This window comes from Biomphalaria glabrata, chromosome 10 (assembly GCF_947242115.1).
Source record: "Biomphalaria glabrata chromosome 10, xgBioGlab47.1, whole genome shotgun sequence".
Classification (NCBI taxonomy): domain Eukaryota; kingdom Metazoa; phylum Mollusca; class Gastropoda; family Planorbidae; genus Biomphalaria; species Biomphalaria glabrata.
The window spans coordinates 28238519-28260261 of NC_074720.1; the positions used below are offsets into that span (position 1 = coordinate 28238519).

The following is a 21743-nucleotide window of genomic DNA, read 5'->3' on the forward strand; positions in this document are numbered from 1 at the left end:
AATCCAAACAAATTATTGTTTCAATGTATTTCATTGCAGGTGAGATACAATGTACTTTATCAATACAAATCAAATGTTCTAAGAAACTTGAGGCAAATCATTGCATGAACAAAGTTACAGGGGACATAATTGCACAAGTCTGTACAATGAGTTCTTTTTGTGCCTTAAGACAGCACAGCTTTCAAGCAAAATGATTTAGTTGCTTTCAGGCTCTTGGTTTTTAGCTATTTGACAACTGAAAAATGGCCAACAGCATCTATCACTTAGCATAAAGTCTAAACTCTGTTCTATCTACAGTCGAGTGTTTGGCTAATCCAAAAGTCTTGATCTCTAGACATGATAGAGAATTTTACTCAAGATTTGAAAACACTAACAAATGAACAGACTCAATCAGCAAGAAAGACTAAAGACCTTCTTTTTGTGTTTTGCCAAGGAACAATGCCATTAACCATCTCTACAGAACAGCACTATCAGCATTCTATCATGGAACACCACACAGCCAAAGTAAAACACCACCTCATCAGTATATTAGTCTTTAGGCCTCAAAGGAAACTTGTCTTAGTCTGTCTAGTTCACAGTTTATTGGTATCTTAACATTATGATAGCTGTGTTAAACACATCACTAACATCATGCTATTTACAGATTATTACAAAATGTTTTTCACAGATCATGTAGGAAGAACATCTTGAAACATAGACAAACAAAATGAAACAAAAATAATTCATTTAGAGAAAAAAAAAATTGCAAAAAAAAAAAATGACAATAACAATATTTTCTTGACTATTTTACATTTAAGCAATACAATTTTTTTGATAGATGAAAAAGAAAGAAAATATTAATGTCAAAAGTAATAATCCATCCTACAACAGATGTCAATTACTGTACAGAAATACATTTCCACCAGGTGGTTGAGAATCACACAAATGTTTACAAATGAGGTGATATGAGTACAAAGAAATGAATGAAAGCTCAAATATAAGTTTGTAGACATAATGAGGAAGAGCAGCTCAAATCTGAAGCTTCAAAGAGCAAGGGAACCTCGTAGAAATTTTCTCATGGTAGTGCCCACAGACGTAGGTGATGGGCCAGTAGTTTGTTGGGAGATCTAAAAAACAACAACAACAAAGGAATTGAATAATATCTTTCAACTAATCAGGTTAATCTAACCTTACAGAGTAGTGGTTAAGTAGTAAAGTAAAGTACCCTTTCAGACTATCTATAGGGCAGATGATATAAAGGTCATCTATTTCTACAGCTGACAGTTAACGAGGGTGTCATTTGACCATCACATAAAACAACTGCCTTTACTTTCCCCAACTAATGTCAGGTACTCCTTAGAGTTGGGAGGCCTCAGGGGTGTCCTAAAAATCCAGAAATTCAAAATCCCAGTCTTCACAGAGATTCGAACCCAAGAACCCCTCAGTTCTGAATCCAAGCACTTTACCACTAAGGCACCATGCCCCAGTTTCAGGTAGCCAAAGAATAAACTAATTTAAAAAAAAAGTTTATGAGTAAATTAAACACTCATTTTGTCTAGTATAAAAAACTGAACTTATCTTCTAAAATAAAATAAATTTTCATATAACTCTATGTTAAAACCCATGTCTAGTCAAACTAATATTTTGCTCCAAGACACCCTCCCATACCTTGGCGGGCTATATACACATTGAAAGTTTTAGATACAATGAGTCACCTTATTGACAGTACAGAACTATTTCTATCAAGAACTAATGATGTCAAAATTGCCACAAAATTCCAAGCCAATTATTTTAATGGAGTAGATAAAGAGCATTGTTCTTAAAAAAAACTAAAGAAAAGATAAGCAGTTGATAGGCCAACACATTCAGTGATCAGACACGGTGCCGACTCTGCAACTTAAGCTGTATTTTTTGGCATGCACACAAAACACTTAAGTCTCGCCTCCTCTCATGTGATTTTTTTTGTGATTAGTTGTTGTTGATTGTCTTAGTGTGATTACAGTTTAACTGCCCTAGTTTTTAGTGTTGAAGTTTTTATTATGTCTTGTAGGATGACATGCAGAGTAGACACAACATAAGCATAAAACATTATCTCTTACTGAAAAATGGGAAATTATTCAAAGGCATGACTGTGGTGAAATTCCCACTGTCATTTCTTTGATTTATGGTATTGGGCTATGTCACAGCTTTCCTATTCTATTTATACTTATAACTCAATAGAATCTACCTTAGGTCTCGATACGTCTAAGTGTCCCTGGTTCAGTTCTAGTTAACGAAATAAAACAATGAAACCACTAGATCAAACACATAAACTTTAATCAGCTTTACTACATATCACACACAAGCTGGTCTCTGTCTGACAACAAAACACACTTCCGGTCACTCGCGCAGATTGTAAAAATAGATTATACATACATACACACATTCATCCGTGACAGGCTACCTACCATTTAGGACATTATAAAGAAAGAAAGAAAAAACAAAAAAACACTTAAATGGAACAAATATTCAAAATTTGCATTTTCCTTTTTCATTTATTGTTCATTTTATACAGTTTAAAATCTAAGAGAATATCTTATTTCTGTACTTCATAAATATAATATTTCTTCACATATACAGCTAAATTCTGTGACATACTGCTAACTTTTGGTAATCCCATGTTTTAGAAAATCTGAGAAGCACCTCGTAATTCTCAGACTATCAAGGGTCAACTGTAATCGTTGCACAAATAAATAAATAGCAATAATGATTTTTCTCTAGTGTGTCATAGAATTTTAAAATAATATAAAAGTATTATTATAGATAAAAAAAAAACAATATGGGTCTGGGGTAACTAAACAGCATCAACGAAGTAAGACTGTAAGAAGTAAGACTGTAAAAAGTGAGACTGTAAGAAAAAAGACTGTAAAAAGTGAGACTGTAAGAAGTAAGACTGTAAAAAGTAAGACTGTAAAAAGTGAGACTGTAAGAAGTAAGATTGTAAAAAGTGAGACTGTAAGAAGTAAGACTGTAAAAAGTGAGACTGTAAGAAGTAAGACTGTAAAAAGTAAGACTGTAAGAAGTAAGACTGTAAGAAGTAAGACTGTAAGAAGTAAGACTGTAAAAAGTGAGACTGTAAGAAGTAAGACTGTAAAAAGTGAGACTGTAAGAAGTGAGACTGTAAGAAGTAAGACTGTAAAAAGTGAGACTGTAAGTTGATTTGATTTGATTTTGATTTTAGGCACAGCGGCACAATTTAGGCCATGTCGTGCCTGCAGTCCCTTAAGGACTACTCTCTCTCTAAACAACAAGGGCCAAATTCTATACAGTCATTTCATTAAAATCAAGGTCTATTCACAGTTAAAATAGTAAAGGTAGTAAAAATTTAATTATTTGGTAAAAATCTAATGTAAATAGTACATGTTCACAAATTCATAAATCAGATCTTCGTAGATAACCCCACTTCCTGGATAAAGCCCAGTACCTTCCCAGGGTCGACATTATCAAATAGTGTTTTTAAGTTAGTGGCTCTAAAATATTTCTCCCTGACATCCTGGTATCTGGGGCAATCAACAAGGATATGTTCCATGGTGAGGTGAGAGTCACAGTACTCACAAAGTGGGGGCTCGTCCGAGACTGTAAGAAGTAAGACTGTAAAAAGTGAGACTGTAAGAAGTAAGACTGTAGAAAGTAAGACTGTAAGAAGTGAGACTGTAAGAAGTAAGACTGTAAGAAGTGAGACTGTAAGAAGTGAGACTGTGGTTATTCAATAGTTAACTTACCCTAAACAAATAGGGCTGTATATCTGTAAAGCTTGTGTCATAAACTAGCTCCTCATCCTCTTTTGGTGGTGTGCTAGGGACATACTCATGGCGATTGATGACATCCAGAATATAGAACACTTTATCCATCACCTGATGCGACAACTTCTCTTTGAACTCTGACCTTTCTGGTAACGGTAGTTATACAAATAATATTAAAAAAAAAAAAAAAAAAGCACAATAATAACAAGTAGTTATTTTTTCATAAGGCAATTAAAATGTCAATTCACATCAAGAAGTTTAACTTCCTTTGTAGTAGTGTACACAACAGTTTTTTCTTAATTCTTTCTATTGCATAGTTTCTAGATTTCCTAAACAATAAAATAACACAAAAATGAAATGTTTTCAGTCAAAATTTATCTGGTAATTAGCATAAAAATGTATATTAATTCTATTACTAAGAACTGGTTTCATAAAACAAAAGTATGCTAGTCTTTAAGCTTATTCATGATACATGAAAGCCAATGTCTTCAAACTTGTCAAGTTATTTGTTCAATCAAAAAGTTGACTACTCTTGTACTGGATTGAACTAAGCTATAGACAGTCATTGTAGAAACTCCAAAAGGCTGAGTATACGAATGAGTCCTTGTCTCAACATAAAATGGATGAACCTAGAGTTTAAGTCCTCTGCAACAGCACCAGAGTTTCCTCTTTGAGGTGATTTCCTGGTCATCAGATAGAAGAATCAAAGGTTGCCTATGCAGCATGATGCCTTCCTGAGCTTGGCTGATGTGATGAATGATGATCTACATTAAATTAGGCACCAAATCAATAGGGAATAGATTAGTTGACTCCTAACACCACAAGACAGCAGAAGTTTGAGTATCTCTCTCCTTACTAGGCTGGTCAGTTTAATTAGAACCCATTTTTACAGGAGCCAGATATTCACATTCACTTATCATTTGGAGAATTTTCTCAAAACCACACAGTCAGTGGCTGGACTTGGTGTCAGAGGCCGAGCACAAAAGGAAGCTCAAAAGGTATTCTGTCCTACACAGGATCTGCAGTGAATGACTCCCTTCATACATGACTCTCTTCTAATAGTCACAAGAACATATTTCAGAAAGTGAACAGAAGTAGAGACAGATTTTAAACTCTGAAGAGCCACATTCACTAATGAATTCATTAGCCTTTATAAAATGATTAATTCATCTTTAAACAACTAAAATAGAATAAAAACTATTGGCCAAAGAAAAACTTACAAAGATGACTGACACAGAAATGAGAAAAACAAAATTGTATTGAGTCTATATTATAGACAAAAAACAAAATAAATAAGTGACAAAAATGTATGGGCTCACCATTTTCTGTAGATAAATTAATTATATCCAGCTTTAAACTCCAGACTTCCCAGGGAAATACATCTCCTTGAAATAACCATCTGTTTCTTTGTTTTCGGTAGAATTCCAACATAATCTAAACACAAAGATAGAGAAATAACATATTTCATGCAATATATTTTTAATTAAACATTTTGGATAAAGAAATAATTAAGAAGAAACAAAACAAACTCAGACTCTTTGTTCTGCTCTGATTGCAAGTACTGAACTAACCTGTCCTGATTGTTGGCCTTCACTGTGTCTTAGCATATCTCTAAACTGGCTAACTTCTTTCTTCAGGTAGGCATCCAATTCTTTACTCACAATCTTAACCTGAAAACAAAGAAATGTATGAAATAGTAGACCTACCAAGTTGAAAGCATTGAGATTTGTGTTTGCACAAATATTTGTGTACAATGGTTTGTAGAAACAAGAATGTGCAATAAAAAATATGTTTTTAGTGGTCACCATCACGTTCAAACAAATGCAATGGCTATGAATGATCTTCTGAAAGCTAACTCCTTAATTTCAAAAATTAAAAAAAAAAAAGGTATAATCTCAATACTACTTAAAATTAACTTTCACTATTATCATCATCTTACTTAAATAGGTGCAAAAGCTATTTATGCTCCTCTAAAAGAGTACTTGTTGTTAAAATATCATTGTTAAAATATTATATACTAGCATTTTTATGTAAACTTTATATACATGGGCGCATGTTTGAGTGCTTGGCTTCTGAACCTGGGGTCCTAGGTTTGAATCTCTGTGAAGACTAGGATTTTGAATTTCAGCATTTTTATGGGGCCCCTGAGTCCACCCAACTCTAATGGGTACCTGATTTTTGTTGGGGAAAGTAAATGCTCATTAACCATTGGGCAAAGAAACAGATGACTTTAACATCATCTGCCTTATAGATTGCAAGGTGTAAAAGGGGAACAAGATTTAAAAAAAAAAAATGCAGTTCATAGTTAATAGTTGCATGGGTTGTAGACTATAAGCTGTTGTTAATGCAATTTAGATGTGAAGTAATCACCAAAAAGGGTCTACATATGAGCTTGTAAAAATCTTATTCTATTAAATCTAAGTCCTAAATTAAGGTGCAAATTACATTAGTGTCATGGAACCAAAAACATTAATGTACTAAACTTTATCTTTTCACATAATGACTGACACTATGTCTATGCCACAATTTGAAGAGGACTTCAAAGAATCTTCAGTCCTTTGGTCAAGTGATTGTCTTCACATTAAAATACAACAGCTTTGTCCTGACTAAAGAGACATTTGGATTAATGCGCCTGACTGGCAAAACAAACAAGCATTATTAACTTGGCTAATGGTTAGTTGGACAAATTCAAGTGAGCCATGTGGATGACTAAAGAATTGGCTTGTAAAACTGATTCGCTCCTGCACCTTAGAAGTTGCATAATTGGTCTATATTTTACATGCTTTTGAATCGCTACAGCTTAGACAGGAGTTCTTATGTTCAATCTCTCTAAAATTGTGTGGTGCTTAGAATATGGTACTTTATAATCTTGTTGAAATGTGTATTTGATGAGTGCGGGGTATACATGGGCTACACTTCAAGGTATAATGATGGATCAATATCATAATGAATTCAACACAAATTTTATTGTAGGTATTTACTTTGTTATTACAATTTAAAAAAAACAACTATCTGGCAGAATACAGACTTACATAAGTGAAGTCCAAAAAATCACAGTCAATGTCTTGTACTGCCAGAGAACCAATGGTAAAGTTTCTATCTTTTGTGTAGTTGTGCTGTGAAATCAAAGTAAAAACTGTTCAATCTCATGCAAACTGAAAAGTACCAGAAAATAAGTGCAAGCAAAACTTCACAGCTAGACTTAAATAAACCTAACAACATTTACTTTGCCAGTGGTGCGGTTGAGCAGTATTGTGTGGAATAATCCCAACACAACCTCTTCTATCTGGCGACCTTCCACTGTCTGAAAAAAAAAACCAAAAAAAAAACAATATATTTTTAAAAATATTATTTGACAAGAATGTCGATATTAAGAGCTCACAAATGGCCATGCTATTTACTAGTTCATTTCACTTAGCTGTCCAGTGATTATGCAGAAACAGATATAAATATATACCAATAGTTTACTTCATTTTACCTCCTTACCAATGTTGATTCTGACATGACTCTTTCAAATTAAAAAAAAAAAAAAAAATGGCACTTGATTCTTGCTCTAAAAAAAAGCAGAGCCGTGGACACCAGGTAGGAAGAGGCTTCAGACATTGCCAGTGACAGATATTTGTGGAGACAGCTTGCCGCCTAATGCGCCGAATGGCGCGAGAGGATCTAAGTCTAAGTCTAAACAAAGACAAGTAGTAGTCTTCACTTACTAGTTGTATAACTTGAGATCTAGCGTTCATGTTGACTCAAATGCTGGTTGCATTTAGAATAATCTAATCCAAACTGCAGAAGTTATCAGTGACTTGGGCTAACAGCATAATTATCTAGAAATATAAATAAATGATATGTACATCTTAAATAAAAACAGAAAAAAAAAAAAAATTCATACACACAATCATTTTCATTGATCTTTTGAAAACTGTAGAAGAAAAAAAAATATACTACACAAAGAATTTTTTAAATTTCTAATACTATTATAAAAGCTTTAGCCTAATCAAGAGTCTAGATCTAGATTATAGAGATAGATCTAGATTGGCATATATATTAGATCTAGATCTCTCTAGATCTATACTTATTCGACTTCAATGTTGATGTCAACACTAGCATTAGTAGCAGCACTATTAGCTAGATCTTTGAAATTGTTTTAAGAGTTGAGTTGAAGACTCTTGTTAACTCTACTCTAGTCTCTAGTTCAAGGCGAAAGGAAAAAACTTTAACAAGAAAAAGCTTTAAAAAAATATATTTTTTTAAAAAGATAATATCTCCATTATACAACTTAAAAAAAATGTAACAAAAAATAAAATGGTACTTTCATTATATAGACATCTAGAACTAGATTTAGTCTTCTGATTTAGAACTCTTAGATCTAGACTAAATCTACTTCTAGAATATCTATATTCTATATCAGATTTATGTAAAAAATATAAGCAAAGTTTAGATATAATCTATATCTGTTAATAAACTTTTTAAAGCAACTTTAAATTTAATAAACATCTCAATTTACGGTATACTATGGCTGACTACGCTACGTCTTTTTAAAATAGTTTTTCTGATAACTAATGAATGTTAGATTAAAAAACAATAGAACATGTTTTTATTTATTAAACTTGTGAATCAATATTAAATTGCCTTACATTCGCTCATTCGGAAACTCCAGAAAAATGATAGCCTTATCAAGAACGCGATAGTCCTTTCAAAATGGATATTGGATTTAGATCTAGGTCTAGTTCTCTAGCCAAATAAATTTTTTTTTTACTTTGAAAAATTATAGCAGTCTAACTAGTGATTCTTTTCTCAGTGATATAGTTGTACATCAACTGTTACATTTCTAAGAAAATTGTTTAGATTGAGCTGTTTTTGAGATCAGTGTTCCAGGTGTCCGGGTTTCATGAAGTTCCGACTTGAACAGGGTAGATCTAGTATTGTAATAAGCACCCCATCATCTTATTATAATATATATTATATTCTTAACTTGTTAAGTCTAGTCTAGATCTGAATCTGATTATTCTGATCATTCTGATGATATCTAAACTAATTGGTCAATTTATTTAGATCTAGTAAATAACCTTTAGTGTACAGATCTCTAGATCTAGAATCATAAAAATAAATAATGATAATCTAGCTTTTTAAAAATATTTGAAATCTATTCTACTAATTCTAGATCTAGATCTAGTTATAAATATATTCTAGTAATCTAGATTTAGATCTAGACTCTAAACTAATCTAGAGTAGATGACTCGACAGAACAGAAGAGGAGTCCGATAGAAATATTATAATGATATTGTTATAACTCTGCAATGCGCACCACCATCCAGGCTAGTGCTAGAAGGTGCCCACTCACCGCACTGTGATAGACTAGACCTAAAAGGATGTCAACATAAGATAAAGAGACTTAACTAAGAGAAGATGTTTTGTGTACCTGTGATGTTCTGTAAAACATCTATAGGTAACAGAGCTCGCAAGCTACCATAGCTTTTCAGCCCCCCCCCCCCCCCTTTTCCCCGCCCCGATCGAAAAATATCTAGCACTGACGCTAATTAGGTCACAAACACTAGACTTGATAGATATATAGATATGTTGTTTGTGTGTGTAGCAAATACTAAGCGTGCTCTGAAATACAGTGTTTTTTTTTGGTCAACCAGGTGGTTTACGGAGGGCGGATCTATCTACATCTATAGGTAACACAGCTCGCAAGCTACCATAGCTTTTCAGCCCCCCCCCCTTTCCATGCCCCGATCGAAAAATATCTAGCACTGACTTTTGGGCTGGTACATACACTGATCGTGCTAGATCGGCGGCTAGTTACGTAGGGCTGCATGTTTTGTTTTTAGGTCAACCAAGTAAACTCTTGTGTCCTGCAATGACTTGGGGAGGGCGGGATTATCTATTTGCTACCAAAGGATTATGGATTAGGCTCTCCCCCAAATAAATAATATCTGGATTTATTAATGGCCTTATATCTCGAAATAGCTTAGACATAAATAAGTACTGGTACGGTAATGTGTCGGTAATGCGTTACTGGGCTTAGCACCGTCAGTTTCTAAGCAGAGCTGATCAGTGATAGATTCCTTCGATGTGGAGCATGTGAAAATGACTAAAATCTGTCTGTCTTGACATGGCGTAAAAAAGAAAATGATATAAATAAAAAAAAATATAGATTATAACACTTTTGAAACACCATACTTCTCGTGTGTTCAATAGTTTCTTAATATTAATATGTTCGATAAGATAAGATATCGGTAAAATGATGTTCGATAATTTAAGCTTTTGAAAGCATCGACCTGACCCACTTTAACATCAAATATAAATTAACTATGAGTAGTAATAGAATAAAACATGTCTACTTTTTAAGAAAAATGGATGATGAGTTCATAGATACAATCAGTTTTTTTTCTAGACTAATTTTTTGGGAGATACACAAATTCAAACATAAAAAATGTCGGCGACTGAGCTTAACTTGTTCGATAAACGTAAGTTACTGTATATAATTATTATAATAGATAAAATATATGGGTGCAGATAGACAGCTGAAAAACTAGATCTAGATCAGGGCCCTAGCCACCCTAGGCTAGCCCCTAGGGCTGGGGTCGGCAACCTGCGGCTCGCGAGCCACATGCGGCTCTTTGGATGTGAAGCTGCGGCTCTTTAGTTCCATACACAAATATTATTGATTGTGTCGAGACATTTTTTAAAAATAGTTCTGAACTTCTGAATCTTTTAACGAAGATTAGGCACCGATTCTATCTCTCAGTCACTTGTACTCGCTTTTCACCACACCTTCACCCATTACACGCGTCGTCACTGTTGTCTGTCCGCCGGAAGCTCTCGAATGACGCGTCGTCGGATGTTTCTATGTAGGTTTTAATTCGCTATCACGCAAGACAAATTGGCATCTTAACCACGTGCTTTGAAAGCGGCGTATAGTTTGTTGTTGTAGTACTATGTAGTTTTTTGTTGTTTGTAAATGAGTTAGAAGCGAATTATCTTTTCAAAGTTAGAAGCAATCTATAAGTAATGCAATTCTGGCAAGCTTTGCGGCACCACTAGAAATAGCACAAAAAAGAAAACCATTTTCAGATGATGAGTATGTCAAAAACTGCTTCCTACATGCATCTGAAAAACTGTTTCATTATTTCCAAAACAAACCAGAAATATTGAAAAAAAAAAAATCAAACATTTGCCACTATCCGCTAAAACAGTACAAGACAATATAGCTAAAATGTCTTCAAATGTAACTTGCTATAGATTATTCTTGGGACTAAAAGACACTGTACAAGTTGCCCATTTAGTCAGGTATATGTCTTCCCAAGGTCTAAAAGAAGAACTTCTAGGATTGCTACCGCTTTCGTGACAAACTAGAGGGGACGATAGGCCGAATGCCGTGCAAAAATATCTTGAAGACAATAAGATCGATTCAAATAAAATCATTTAAATAGCAACTGACAGAATATGACAGTAAAAAATAAAAGAGCAACGACGACTCGTCGGAGCAAAATAAACCACGAAATTCTTACTATTCACTGAATAATGCACCAAGAAGCGCTTTGTGCCCTAAATGATTCCAACCTAAATAGATGAGGTCAAGAATTTGGTAATCAAGATTGTTAACAGCTTCTTGTCAAAAGCACTCTACCACTTAAACGAAATGGAGACTCAGTATTCCGACCTCCTTTTTTCCCCAAAAGTGATGAAACGTTTAGCTTTGTGCTTGAACGAAATAAATACATTTCTAAATGAAAAAGGCATTGATCACCCTGAATTAGAGAACGGCAAATAGTTGCAAAAAGTTTACTTTATGATTGATATAACAGAGAAATTATATGAGCTGAATCTAAAACTGCAAGGAAAGGAAAACCCATCCTATGTTTTAGTAGAAGAATTGGTTTGTTTTGAAGACAAATTTATTATTTTTGCAGAAGATATTTAGAGCTGTCAATTACTTCATGTTGAATGTCTAAAGCAGTATCGCGATAAAATCAGTGCAACTTTTGTCACGAGTTACTTCAGCACAGTTATAAAAGAATCAAAGATGAATTTCTTGACAGATTTGAGCAGTTCGAAACCAACAAAACTATTCGAGCATTCCTAGTACACCATCTCAACAGTTGGAGGTCCAAAAATGTATATACGTAACGCAACAAAAGTGGTCAACTTTAAGTAATGCCGCGAGTTGATTCGGCGCATGGAATAATAATCAAGATTGCTACAGTGAGTTGAAGAAGTTGGCATTTGGAGTGCTGACTATCGTCGGATCGCCATATTCGTGAGAGCAAGGGTTCTCTTGCATGAATATAATTAAAAGTAATGTAAGAAGCCAACTAACAATTAAGCATTTAGAGTCGTGCTTGAAACTAAAAACAAAAAAAAAAAACAAGCTACCGTATGAGCCAAATGTATCCAAAATTTCTAAAACCATGCAAAGCTAACGCTCCCATTGAATTTGTTTGCTTAATTATTTGTTATTGAAGCACAGGTTAATGTTGTAAATAAACGTTTAACTTCTTTAGTTGTTACCGAAATAAAAAATAATTATTTAATAATGCCAAATATATATAAACATATTATCAAATTTGTTATGAAAAATACTACTTTTATATTTAAAAAAATCATTGGAGAAAACTATTTATAGTTGGCAAGAAAAATCTTTGCGGCTCTTTAAAAACTTCCAAATTTTGTAAATTGTCATTTTTGGCTCTTCCGACTCAAAAGGTTGCCGACCCCTGCCCTAGGGCTAGGGGCCTTCGATGGGAAGTTTTACCAATCCAATATCAAGTCAAGTTCTAGATCTAGAATTCATTATTCATATTTTAAATATGAAAATTTCAAAATATGTCATATGATGATAATGATATGATAATATCATTTAAATTTTAATTAATTAATTAGATCTATTTTAATATCATATTTAATTATATTTAATGATTTATTTATTTAAAATTATTAATATTTAATTAAATTAGATCTATTTTTTTATTAGTCTAGTCAACTCTAGTCTAAAATAACAAAAGATCACGAAGATCTAGATAATATTACCACAAAAATTTTATTATAAACATTTTTGCTTTTTTACAAAAGCATTTCTAATCTAGATCAGGAGTCTATGTCGATTCTAGACTACATTAGTAATCTAGATCTTTGTTCCATTTTTTTGTTTGTTTTGATCTTGCGACCGATTTATTTCATACGGAAGTTACGGAAGTAAAGCAAAAATTGAACCTGTTTATACGGGTCAGGCATTTCGTAGGGGAAAAAATATGAAACGAAACTTTCAGATAAAAACTCGGGCAGGCAGTCCAGTGGAAGCACTATAGACATCATGGGCGTACCCGGTGGGTGGAGTCGGGTTTCACCCCCCAAATGAAATCCTCCCTCCGGCAGGGGGTGGTGGTGGAATTTTGTGACTGTATTTTTTCTTTAATTTTGTTTATTGTATGCGATATTTAATGTTAAACCATCATTTGCCCCAGCGCAGCCAAAAGGATGGGTAGGGGACAGTGGCGTAACTAAGGGGGGGGGGAGGAGGGAGAATTTTAAGATCCCCCCGGCCCCCACCTGGGGGGGGCCCAAATGGGTGTCCGAAATTTATTTGTAAATACATAAATTAATATATAAAATTATATTTGATTGACAATTAGTGTCAAAGGGTAACGTGTCTTTTTTTTTCAACATTTATGGATTAAATTTATAGCAAAGACTAAACCTAGATCTAGGTCTATCAGTACGTTGACTTTGTTGACATTTTAAAAATATTTTTTCCCACAGAGATCAAAGTTTTTTTTTTTTTAAGTTTAACTATAGTTTTACATTTTAAACTTTGTTGCCACGAAAAAAACTGCATGTTATTCAACGAATTGCAGGTATCTTGTTACCTTTACTAATAATAGATCTAAATCACAAATGGCGAGTAGTTTATGGCTACACTAATTAACATTGAAGCAAAATTTACAGAATCGAGTATAACAGATCCAAAAGTTATTCTTAATAATGCTAGAATAGTCCATTATTCGGGTTTGGCGTCTATAATTTCAGAATTAAACTTCGCACTCGAGTTATTACCCTTCTATTCGTCATTCCTCAATCCGATGGAAACTCTTTTTATTTCCATCTAATCCTTTTGCTTTCGCACATAACATAAACAACAAACAATGACGTAATATCATTTAATATTAGCACATCCTTCCTTTTGAAATTATTATCACATCCTTCCTTTTAAAGTTCTTAAGACTGATATCTACTAGGAACTTTAGCAATTCGTCCACTTCTGGTTGTCTTGATTGGTACAAGTTCTCTAGACGTTGGTCTATAACTGTCTGTTTCGTTTGTTCCAACAGTTTGCAGTTCATTGTCTTATCGGTATCATAGCACCCAGAGATGTCATCATCGAAACTCTTGTTCAAAAAGCGTTGATTTCTTCTGTATGTTTTTCCATCGTTTGTCTTTATGATGTAAGATCTGGGTGCTGAATGTTATTTTTATGACAACTGCTTTCTGCCATGTTTGACCTAGACGAACTCTGCGACAGAATAATCTTTAGGTAGTCTTACTTTTGCATCGTATTTCACTTTACTGTTCATCTGTAGTTCGTTGATTAATGTCTCTGCATTTTCAGCTACCGATGGTTTCAATAGTTTGGGATCAGTTGGAATGATTCCCTGAGTCTTCTACTCGTCAGCAGTTGTGATGGTGAATACGGCAGTCCACTTATCGGAGTATTTCTATACTCGAACATACACTTGCCCCAGATCTTTCCCACTTTTGTATGCTCTGAATCCTTTTGCTTTCGCACTAAACATAAACAACCAACAATATCATATAATATTAGCACAGAATCTTCTTCATGCAGTGGAAAATTAAGAATTTTTAGCCTATCTGGAATTCTTGTCAAAGGTCCTGCGCCCAACTAATAGGCCTATAGTTCAGAAGAAACTACAAAAGTCTGGACTTCATTTACGGAAAGCTGCTGAAGAAATTATTACCCTTTCATGCTTTCTGCAAAATGATGAGAAACTAACAAAAACCAAATCCATCGAAAAAGCAAAAGAAGGTAGTGAATACTATGGATTCCCTGTAATCAAAACAACCAGAAGAAAGAAAAGACTTAATTGGAAGTTGAGTTCTAATGTAGGACTGTCAATAGAACTGCTATTCAAACGTGTTGTGACAGAAGTGCTGGACATATTTCATATGGAGATGAAGGGCAGATTCCAAAGGCTGGAAAGAAAATGGATACCTTTGGGTTTCTCCTTGAACCAAGACACGTGTTAGATGAAGACACGCTTATGACAAACTGTGCTACTTTTCCTGTTTGTATGATGAAATAAATGGCAAATTGCTTTTTCAATGATGTCATTGATGTACGAGCACTTTTCATTAACAAACCAGTAATACAATCACCAATAGACATATTGCGGAAACAGGCTTCATATGGTAATTACGTGTGCTCAAACTTTGCAACCTCCTCCGAATACCGCTAACTCAGGCCACTTCCATTACGTCATGTGAGAGATCATTCTCAAAGCTCAAGCTCATCAAAAACTATCTCAGGAGCACAATGACGCAAGAAAGGCTTATCATGACTTTAATGTCAGTGAAGTCACAACTACTAGAAAGTATCGATGTAGATGATGTTATAGATTTCTTTGCTGCACAGAATGCACGACGTGAAGCGATATCAATTTAGAGTTGTACTTGTGCATTATTTAACTAATAAACAACGGTATTATTCATTAAAAGAGTCTTAATGATTATTTTTTGTTAAGTTTACTGATATACTGAACCTATTTGATTTTGGGCTTATATATTTTTGCATACATTATCTCATGTCATATGTCAATGTCAAAATGCAAGGGGCCCCCAAAGAGGTCAATCCCCCAGGCTCCCGAATCCCTTGTTACGCCCCTGGTAGGGGAGGGTGAGTCCCCCCTCCAGAGTTTCCCTGACGTTAAAAACCCCCTCTTCTAAAGCAAACTGCAGTCACCAAATTCTATGACCCTTTCCAGAGGGTCTTTATAAAACCTCCCAGCAGAAGATATTGTTTTCAATAATAAATCTAAATCAAACTAGTCACCAAATTCCATGAGCGTAGCAAAGAGGGGTTCTGAGGTTAACTTCCTCGCCCCTTTCCAACAATATAAAAGCAGGGCTACCAATCTTAAATTTCATGAGTCTAGATCAAAGGCGTTTATGTCTACCCTTCCGTCCTCCAATGAAAAACTACAGACTCTATAGCTATCAATTTCTACCGGCATAGCAGAGAACATGATACTGAACAGTGTAGGTACTAGGACACAGCCTTGTTTTACCCCGTTTGATACTTCGAAGGGCTCTGATGGTTCTCCACGTTCCTGGACACGAACCTTCATGCCATCATGAAATAGTCTCACCATCACCATGGATATTAATTTTGTTGACATCCATACTTTGATATAGCCTAATCTTCCAGAGTCCTTCTCTGCTAACAGTGTCGAATGCATTTGTTAGGTCGACATCTATTGAGAACAGGTCAGCATTTTGTTCTTGGTATTTTTTCTGGAGCTGCCTTGCCGCAAAGATCATGTCAATGTTCCACGTTCTTTTCTGAACCCGCACTGGCTTTCTGGGAGTAGACCATGTTCTAGGTGTTGAATGAGCCAATTTAGTAGGATTTTCCAAGCAATAGAGAGAAGAGATATTTTTGTGTGGTTGTCGCATATTTGGAGGTCTCCTTTTCGCTTGTATAGATGGACAATTGTGGCATCTTTTAAGTCTTGTGGTATTGACTCTTGTTTCCACATAATTAAGAACAGCTCATGAAGACTTCATGAGCATCATTAATAAAGTGCAGATTTAACCTTTGACTAACATTGCTTTTAAATAGAAGATTAACAGTAGGCTATATAATGCACCATAGATACATCAGAATGTGAGGTGTTTTTTTTTTAGTTTGAAATACCGGAAATAATTCTCAGACCCCTGGAGACAAAAGTACAAGAAAAAGGGATACAAAAAACTATTAGCTAGCCTCAAACTAAATCAAGTGTCTGGACCAGATGGTAGTCCAGCGAGATTGCTCAAAGAACTAAGTCACGAGCCGACACGAGTTAGCACCAGTGTTCAAAATACTTGTTCAGGCATCACTAAATCAGGGCAGGGTACTTAGTGAGTGGAAAGAAGCTAACGTCAGTCCCCTATTTAAAAAAGGAGAAAAATCTGATCCAGGGAACTACAGACCAGTGGCGTCACTAGGGAGGGCGGGGAGGGGGGGGGCCGCACCGGGTAACATCCACCAGGGTTACACCCAAGTCGGAAAATGCACTTTTCCAAAATGCAACTTAAAAAACTTAAACTTAAAAAAGTTGCTACCTTGAATGTATCTCAGTTTAGTATCAACATGTCCCAAGCCTTTTTAATTTAATTTCTATTTGACTTGTAATCTTCCTATTATAAGAAAATTTATGCGTTTTAAAATCAGTCTAAAGCGACTTTCACTGCAACTTTCAAGCTGGTGCCCACGAAATTCAAGACTTCTAAAAAGGCGTGACGCCAAATAGTTGTCGACGGCCATGTTTTTGCTTTCCTCTTTTCGGCTTTCATGTTAAGTCTGACTAATGTCCATCGATATGTCTCACAAATCTCAATCACAAATACCTGTGCGGAAAAAGATTTCTCTATCGGTTACATTATCTCGGTTTGGTATTCGCAGGATCCTTCTCAGACATCACTGCTCAGCCTCTTTTCGGCCTTCCTCGTCTCGAATTGAGGTGGCCGTAAGGACAATGATTGTATTGAGTAGATGGATTTTAATCTCCAGGCTAATTGATTTCTTTGTTGAGATAGTCCGTACTTTTTGAAAGACAGCACCTGCTTTCCCATCCGACATGCGACTCCACGATATGCATCTCCATCGCGTGAGGTAGCGCTACCTCGATAGGTTAACTTTTCTATTTTTTTCAAGATCTGTAGGACCAATGTTGATGGGGGTACTGGGTATCCTGCACCCAACATGCATAACTTTGAGGGCGTGTCTTTATGCGTCATCTAGTGTATACATTTCATTGTATTTCAAAGTAATGCTTTACGTCGTCTGCACAATCCAACTCGGTTTATTCCATAGGAACCCAAATGTAGCCTGTTTAATGTATTTCTATGACATCGTCCATGGCTACAAGAAAGAGAAATGGGGATAAAATACACCACAATCTCGTATCCGTCTCGAGTTTGAACAATTCCAGCGTCAGTTGTGACACAACAGCTCGATTCGCTTAGACATGTCGCTGAATCTGGACAAATTGTTGCGAGATGTCTTATTCTCTTGCTTTTTTCCAAAGTGGACGCTATCAATTTTTTTTTTAAATCCACAAAACTGATCAGCATCCTTTGTTGGTATTCCAGGTTTTGCTCGTCGATGCTTGGCATGACGTAAACCTGTTCCGCGCACTGGCGGATCCAGGGGGGGGGGGCGGCAGGAGCGATCGTAGGGGGGGAGCGGACGAATTTTAGTATAGAATTTACACAATTTGTATACGAATTTATTACTTATGTTAATAATATATACTAATTATTTATATTTCAACCTATTTTTAGATTAACCCTAACCCTCTAGTATGTTGGCCGATTTGGTGGGGTCGGAAGGGAGCGATGGTATCAATCCCGCCACCCCACCCCCCCCCCCCCCCCTTACACTTTCGAGTGGAGGGGGGAGGTCCAATTTATTTCTAGAAATCCCAGCTTGCTAACAGAATCAATTAAATATCTATATGATTAAAACTTGTTATTGATATTTTAACCGATCTTTATATTATGTTGTTCCCTGTTTGCCGATTGGCAGGGGGGGGGGGGTGCGAATACCTCTACTGCCCTTTCCACCAAAAACCTTTGAGTGGGGGGGGCGGTCCTACTTTTATGGAGAAATCATAGTTTGTGAACAACATTAATTCAATTAATATATAACTTTTACGGTACGTGACGTTTTGGCGCCGCCGTTTTGGCGCCGCCGTTTTGGCCCCGCCGTTTTGGCGACGGGACGTTTTGGCGCGAGCCGTTTTGGCGACGGGACGTTTTGGCGCGAGATTTGACGATAATTTAATAAGCACGTAGCTTTTATAACAATGTTTATTTCACTCTACCATAATATTGTATGTATAGTATGAATTCTAACACCGTTCAGCGAATTTTTTTTTTTTTTAATTATAAAGGTTTTGCTTATTTCATGAATATAGGCCTATAATAAGTCAGATTCCTGAATGGTAATGACATGCTATATGTGAGTTCTGCTAATCGCACTGGATGACATTGTTGGATTTCTTTCCAAAAGATTTTTTTTATTTGACAATTCCGAGAGCGGCCCAATGTCTACCCCTCTCTTTCAATCTTTTCGCCCCTACGTCTTTATAAGCTCGCGTAGTTTGGACCATTCACTAATAATTTTATCCAGTGATGTGAAAAACAAATACACATTTACATTTAGTACGTGAAAAATATGTCTTAACATAAACACTCATGTAAAACATAGATACGAATCATTTTTTTAAAAAGAAATAATACAATAAACGTACATAATGTATTTCGCGCCAATACGTCCCGTCGCCAAAACGGCTCGCGCCAAAACGACCTTCGCGCCAAAACGGCGGCGCCAAAACGTCCTGCTTCGTAACTTTTATGTTATGTCAATCCCTTTCTGGTATCTTGCCGATTCGGTGGGGTTGGGGGGAGGGCGATTGCATGTACTGCCCTCCCCACTCTAGCCCTCTGAGTGGGGGGGGGGGGGGTGCGGTCCTATTTTTATGAAGAATCATAGTTTGTGAACAAAATTAGTTGAGTCGATCCACCCCTATTCTTTAATGCCAAATGCAATCTTTGGTGGAAATTATTAAAGGATCGAAGATTAATCGTTTTAACTCTACCGCCCCTCCCATTTCCAGACAGAGTTTATGTAATTTCACATGAATTTATAATTATTATTTTAAGAAAGTTAGTACCTTTTCCCAACCTTTACTTAATTAGATATTTTGCTAGTTAAATAAATTTGGGACTATAACTCACAATTTATACTTGAGTTTTATTGAATATTATTTTTTCGGAGTCGATCCTCAAAGCCAAAATCTAAATATGTGGGTTATCTTATCTTTTCAAGGTAAAAATCGGTTTTATTTGCAATGTATTAAGGGCCTACAACCCTATCTCCGTCGATACAAAAAGAAGAGACGTTCTGTTGTATTGCATTATTTGAAAAGTCCTTTTTTAATAGTATGAATAATGAGCGTTTGGTCACGAGAATGCGTTTCTTCTGTGAAGAATGCAAGAAATCTTTTTTGGCGTCGGAACCGCACTGATGAATAATGAGCTGTAGATGTCAGGAGAATACGTTTCTGCAGTAAAGAATGAAAAAAAAAACGCTTTTGGCGTCGGGGCTTTGCCCCGAACTCCATTGATGAATAATGAGCAGTAGATGTCAGGAGAATGCGTTTCTGCAGTGAAGAATGCAAGAAAACGCTTTTGGCAACGGGGCTTTGCCCCGAACTCCATTGATGAATTATGAGCAGTAGATGTCAGGAGAATGCGTTTCTGCAGTGAAGAATGCAAGAAAACGCTTTTGCCCAATAGGAAACCTTATAGCGCTGCCCCAGTTGTTTTGTTTTTCGCCGGAGGTTGAGAAATCCTGCTTTTTTTATTCTCATATATATATATATATATATATATATATATATATATATATATATATATATATATATATATATATATATATATATATATATATATATATATATATATATATATATATATGCGCACGTTTATGCATAGGGTTAGGGTTTACTGGGTGTTAGGGTTAGGGTTTGGAAAAAAATCACCCCCCCCCACTCCAAAGTTCTGGATCCGTCAGTGGTTCCGCGTTTGATTTGCCTTTTTTTGGAAGCAGCTGAAAAACACGAGTATAATTGGTGCTACTGGTTGTACCGTTTTAGCATCTTTTTTTTTTTCAAATCATACTTCTAGTTGTTATTGAAACTATTATATTAGCGGCCCCCGAAAGAAGAATAGCCTCCATTAGTTTTGTTTGGTCTGTCCGCCCGTCCCGTTTAGATCTCGTAAACTAAAAAAGATATTGAAAATCCAACATCATATTTTAGACCTTTTAAAGTTCTGATGCAACGGTTACTTTTTTTCTTTTCTAAAAGTTAATAATTTATTTTTTAAAATCAACTATGTAAGTAGCTTTTTCATAAAAATACACAATTTTTACAACTATTTAGTAAGAGAGGTAACTATTTACAATTTTAAACACAATTATGCAAACGGTTTTAGGGTTTTTTTTAAAATTGGTATTACTAGACCAAGTATTTTCTGTCCTACTAGCTACCTAAATGTCCCATTAGTATTCATATAAGTGAAATATAATTCAAAACAAAATACATAAGTATGTTTTATATTATACACGTGAACTGCAGCGTCCCTGTTGCCACTAGAAAACTAAACAAAAGTGAAACGTTTTTTTTTTCTTTTAAAGACAAATTTTATCAGTTTAGGCTTTGATTTAGAGATTCCCCCTTTACTAAACAATTTATTAAATATTATTATCTTATCTTATATGATACAGACGTTACTTCAAAAAAAAAAAAAAGAAGATGATTCAATAACATCAGTTAGGCCAGGTTCAGATTTAGCTTCACCTTCACCTATCCCTTAGTCTGTTGGACCACTGGGGCAACACACAAGATCTATATACCGTCTTTCTCCATTTCTTTCTGTCCTTTGCCTTTGATGGTTAGTTCAGCCCCTCACTCGTTTGGGCAGTGGAGTGAGGCAGAAGACCTTTTTTGTAACCACCAGTTTAGAGCCCGCAGATTGTAATGGATTGACCCTTCACTAGTCTCCAAGGCCGCGGCTGATCAGTTCAGCATTAGCTATAGACCCGACAGACACAGACTCTACACCAGACGAGCGTGCAGGGGGTTATGTCAGTCAGAGCTTAGCATTTTCCACAAACCTCACCAGCAGAACTCTGCA

The 21743-nt window shown here is 35.5% G+C and overlaps 1 protein-coding gene across 1 annotated transcript; it reads right to left on the reverse strand.

Moving 5' to 3' along the window:
• Window positions 1-6: 6 nt before the first annotated feature.
• Window positions 7-12958, reverse strand: LOC106063251 (autophagy-related protein 101-like). The gene is made up of 8 exons (XM_056044936.1): window positions 12795-12958; window positions 7472-7585; window positions 6988-7065; window positions 6794-6877; window positions 5333-5431; window positions 5081-5195; window positions 3741-3907; window positions 7-1106 (listed from the first exon to the last, which is right to left on the reverse strand). Exons 2-8 carry the CDS (start codon window positions 7499-7501, stop codon window positions 1023-1025), a joined length of 657 nt encoding a protein of 218 aa, XP_055900911.1. The 5' UTR covers window positions 7502-7585; window positions 12795-12958; the 3' UTR covers window positions 7-1022.
• Between the last annotated feature and the right edge of the window lie 8785 nt (window positions 12959-21743).

Excerpts from the sequence above, each read along its gene's own strand:
- LOC106063251 (XM_056044936.1), bottom strand. The coding sequence starts at position 7,501 with ATGAACGCTAGATCTCAAGTTATACAACTA. Across the intron at positions 7,066-7,471 it reads GATCTCAAGTTATACAACTA|ACAGTGGAAGGTCGCCAGAT; the intron begins GTAAGTGAAGAC and ends TTTTTTTTTCAG. Across the intron at positions 5,196-5,332 it reads AAGGCCAACAATCAGGACAG|ATTATGTTGGAATTCTACCG; the intron begins GTTAGTTCAGTA and ends CTTTGTGTTTAG.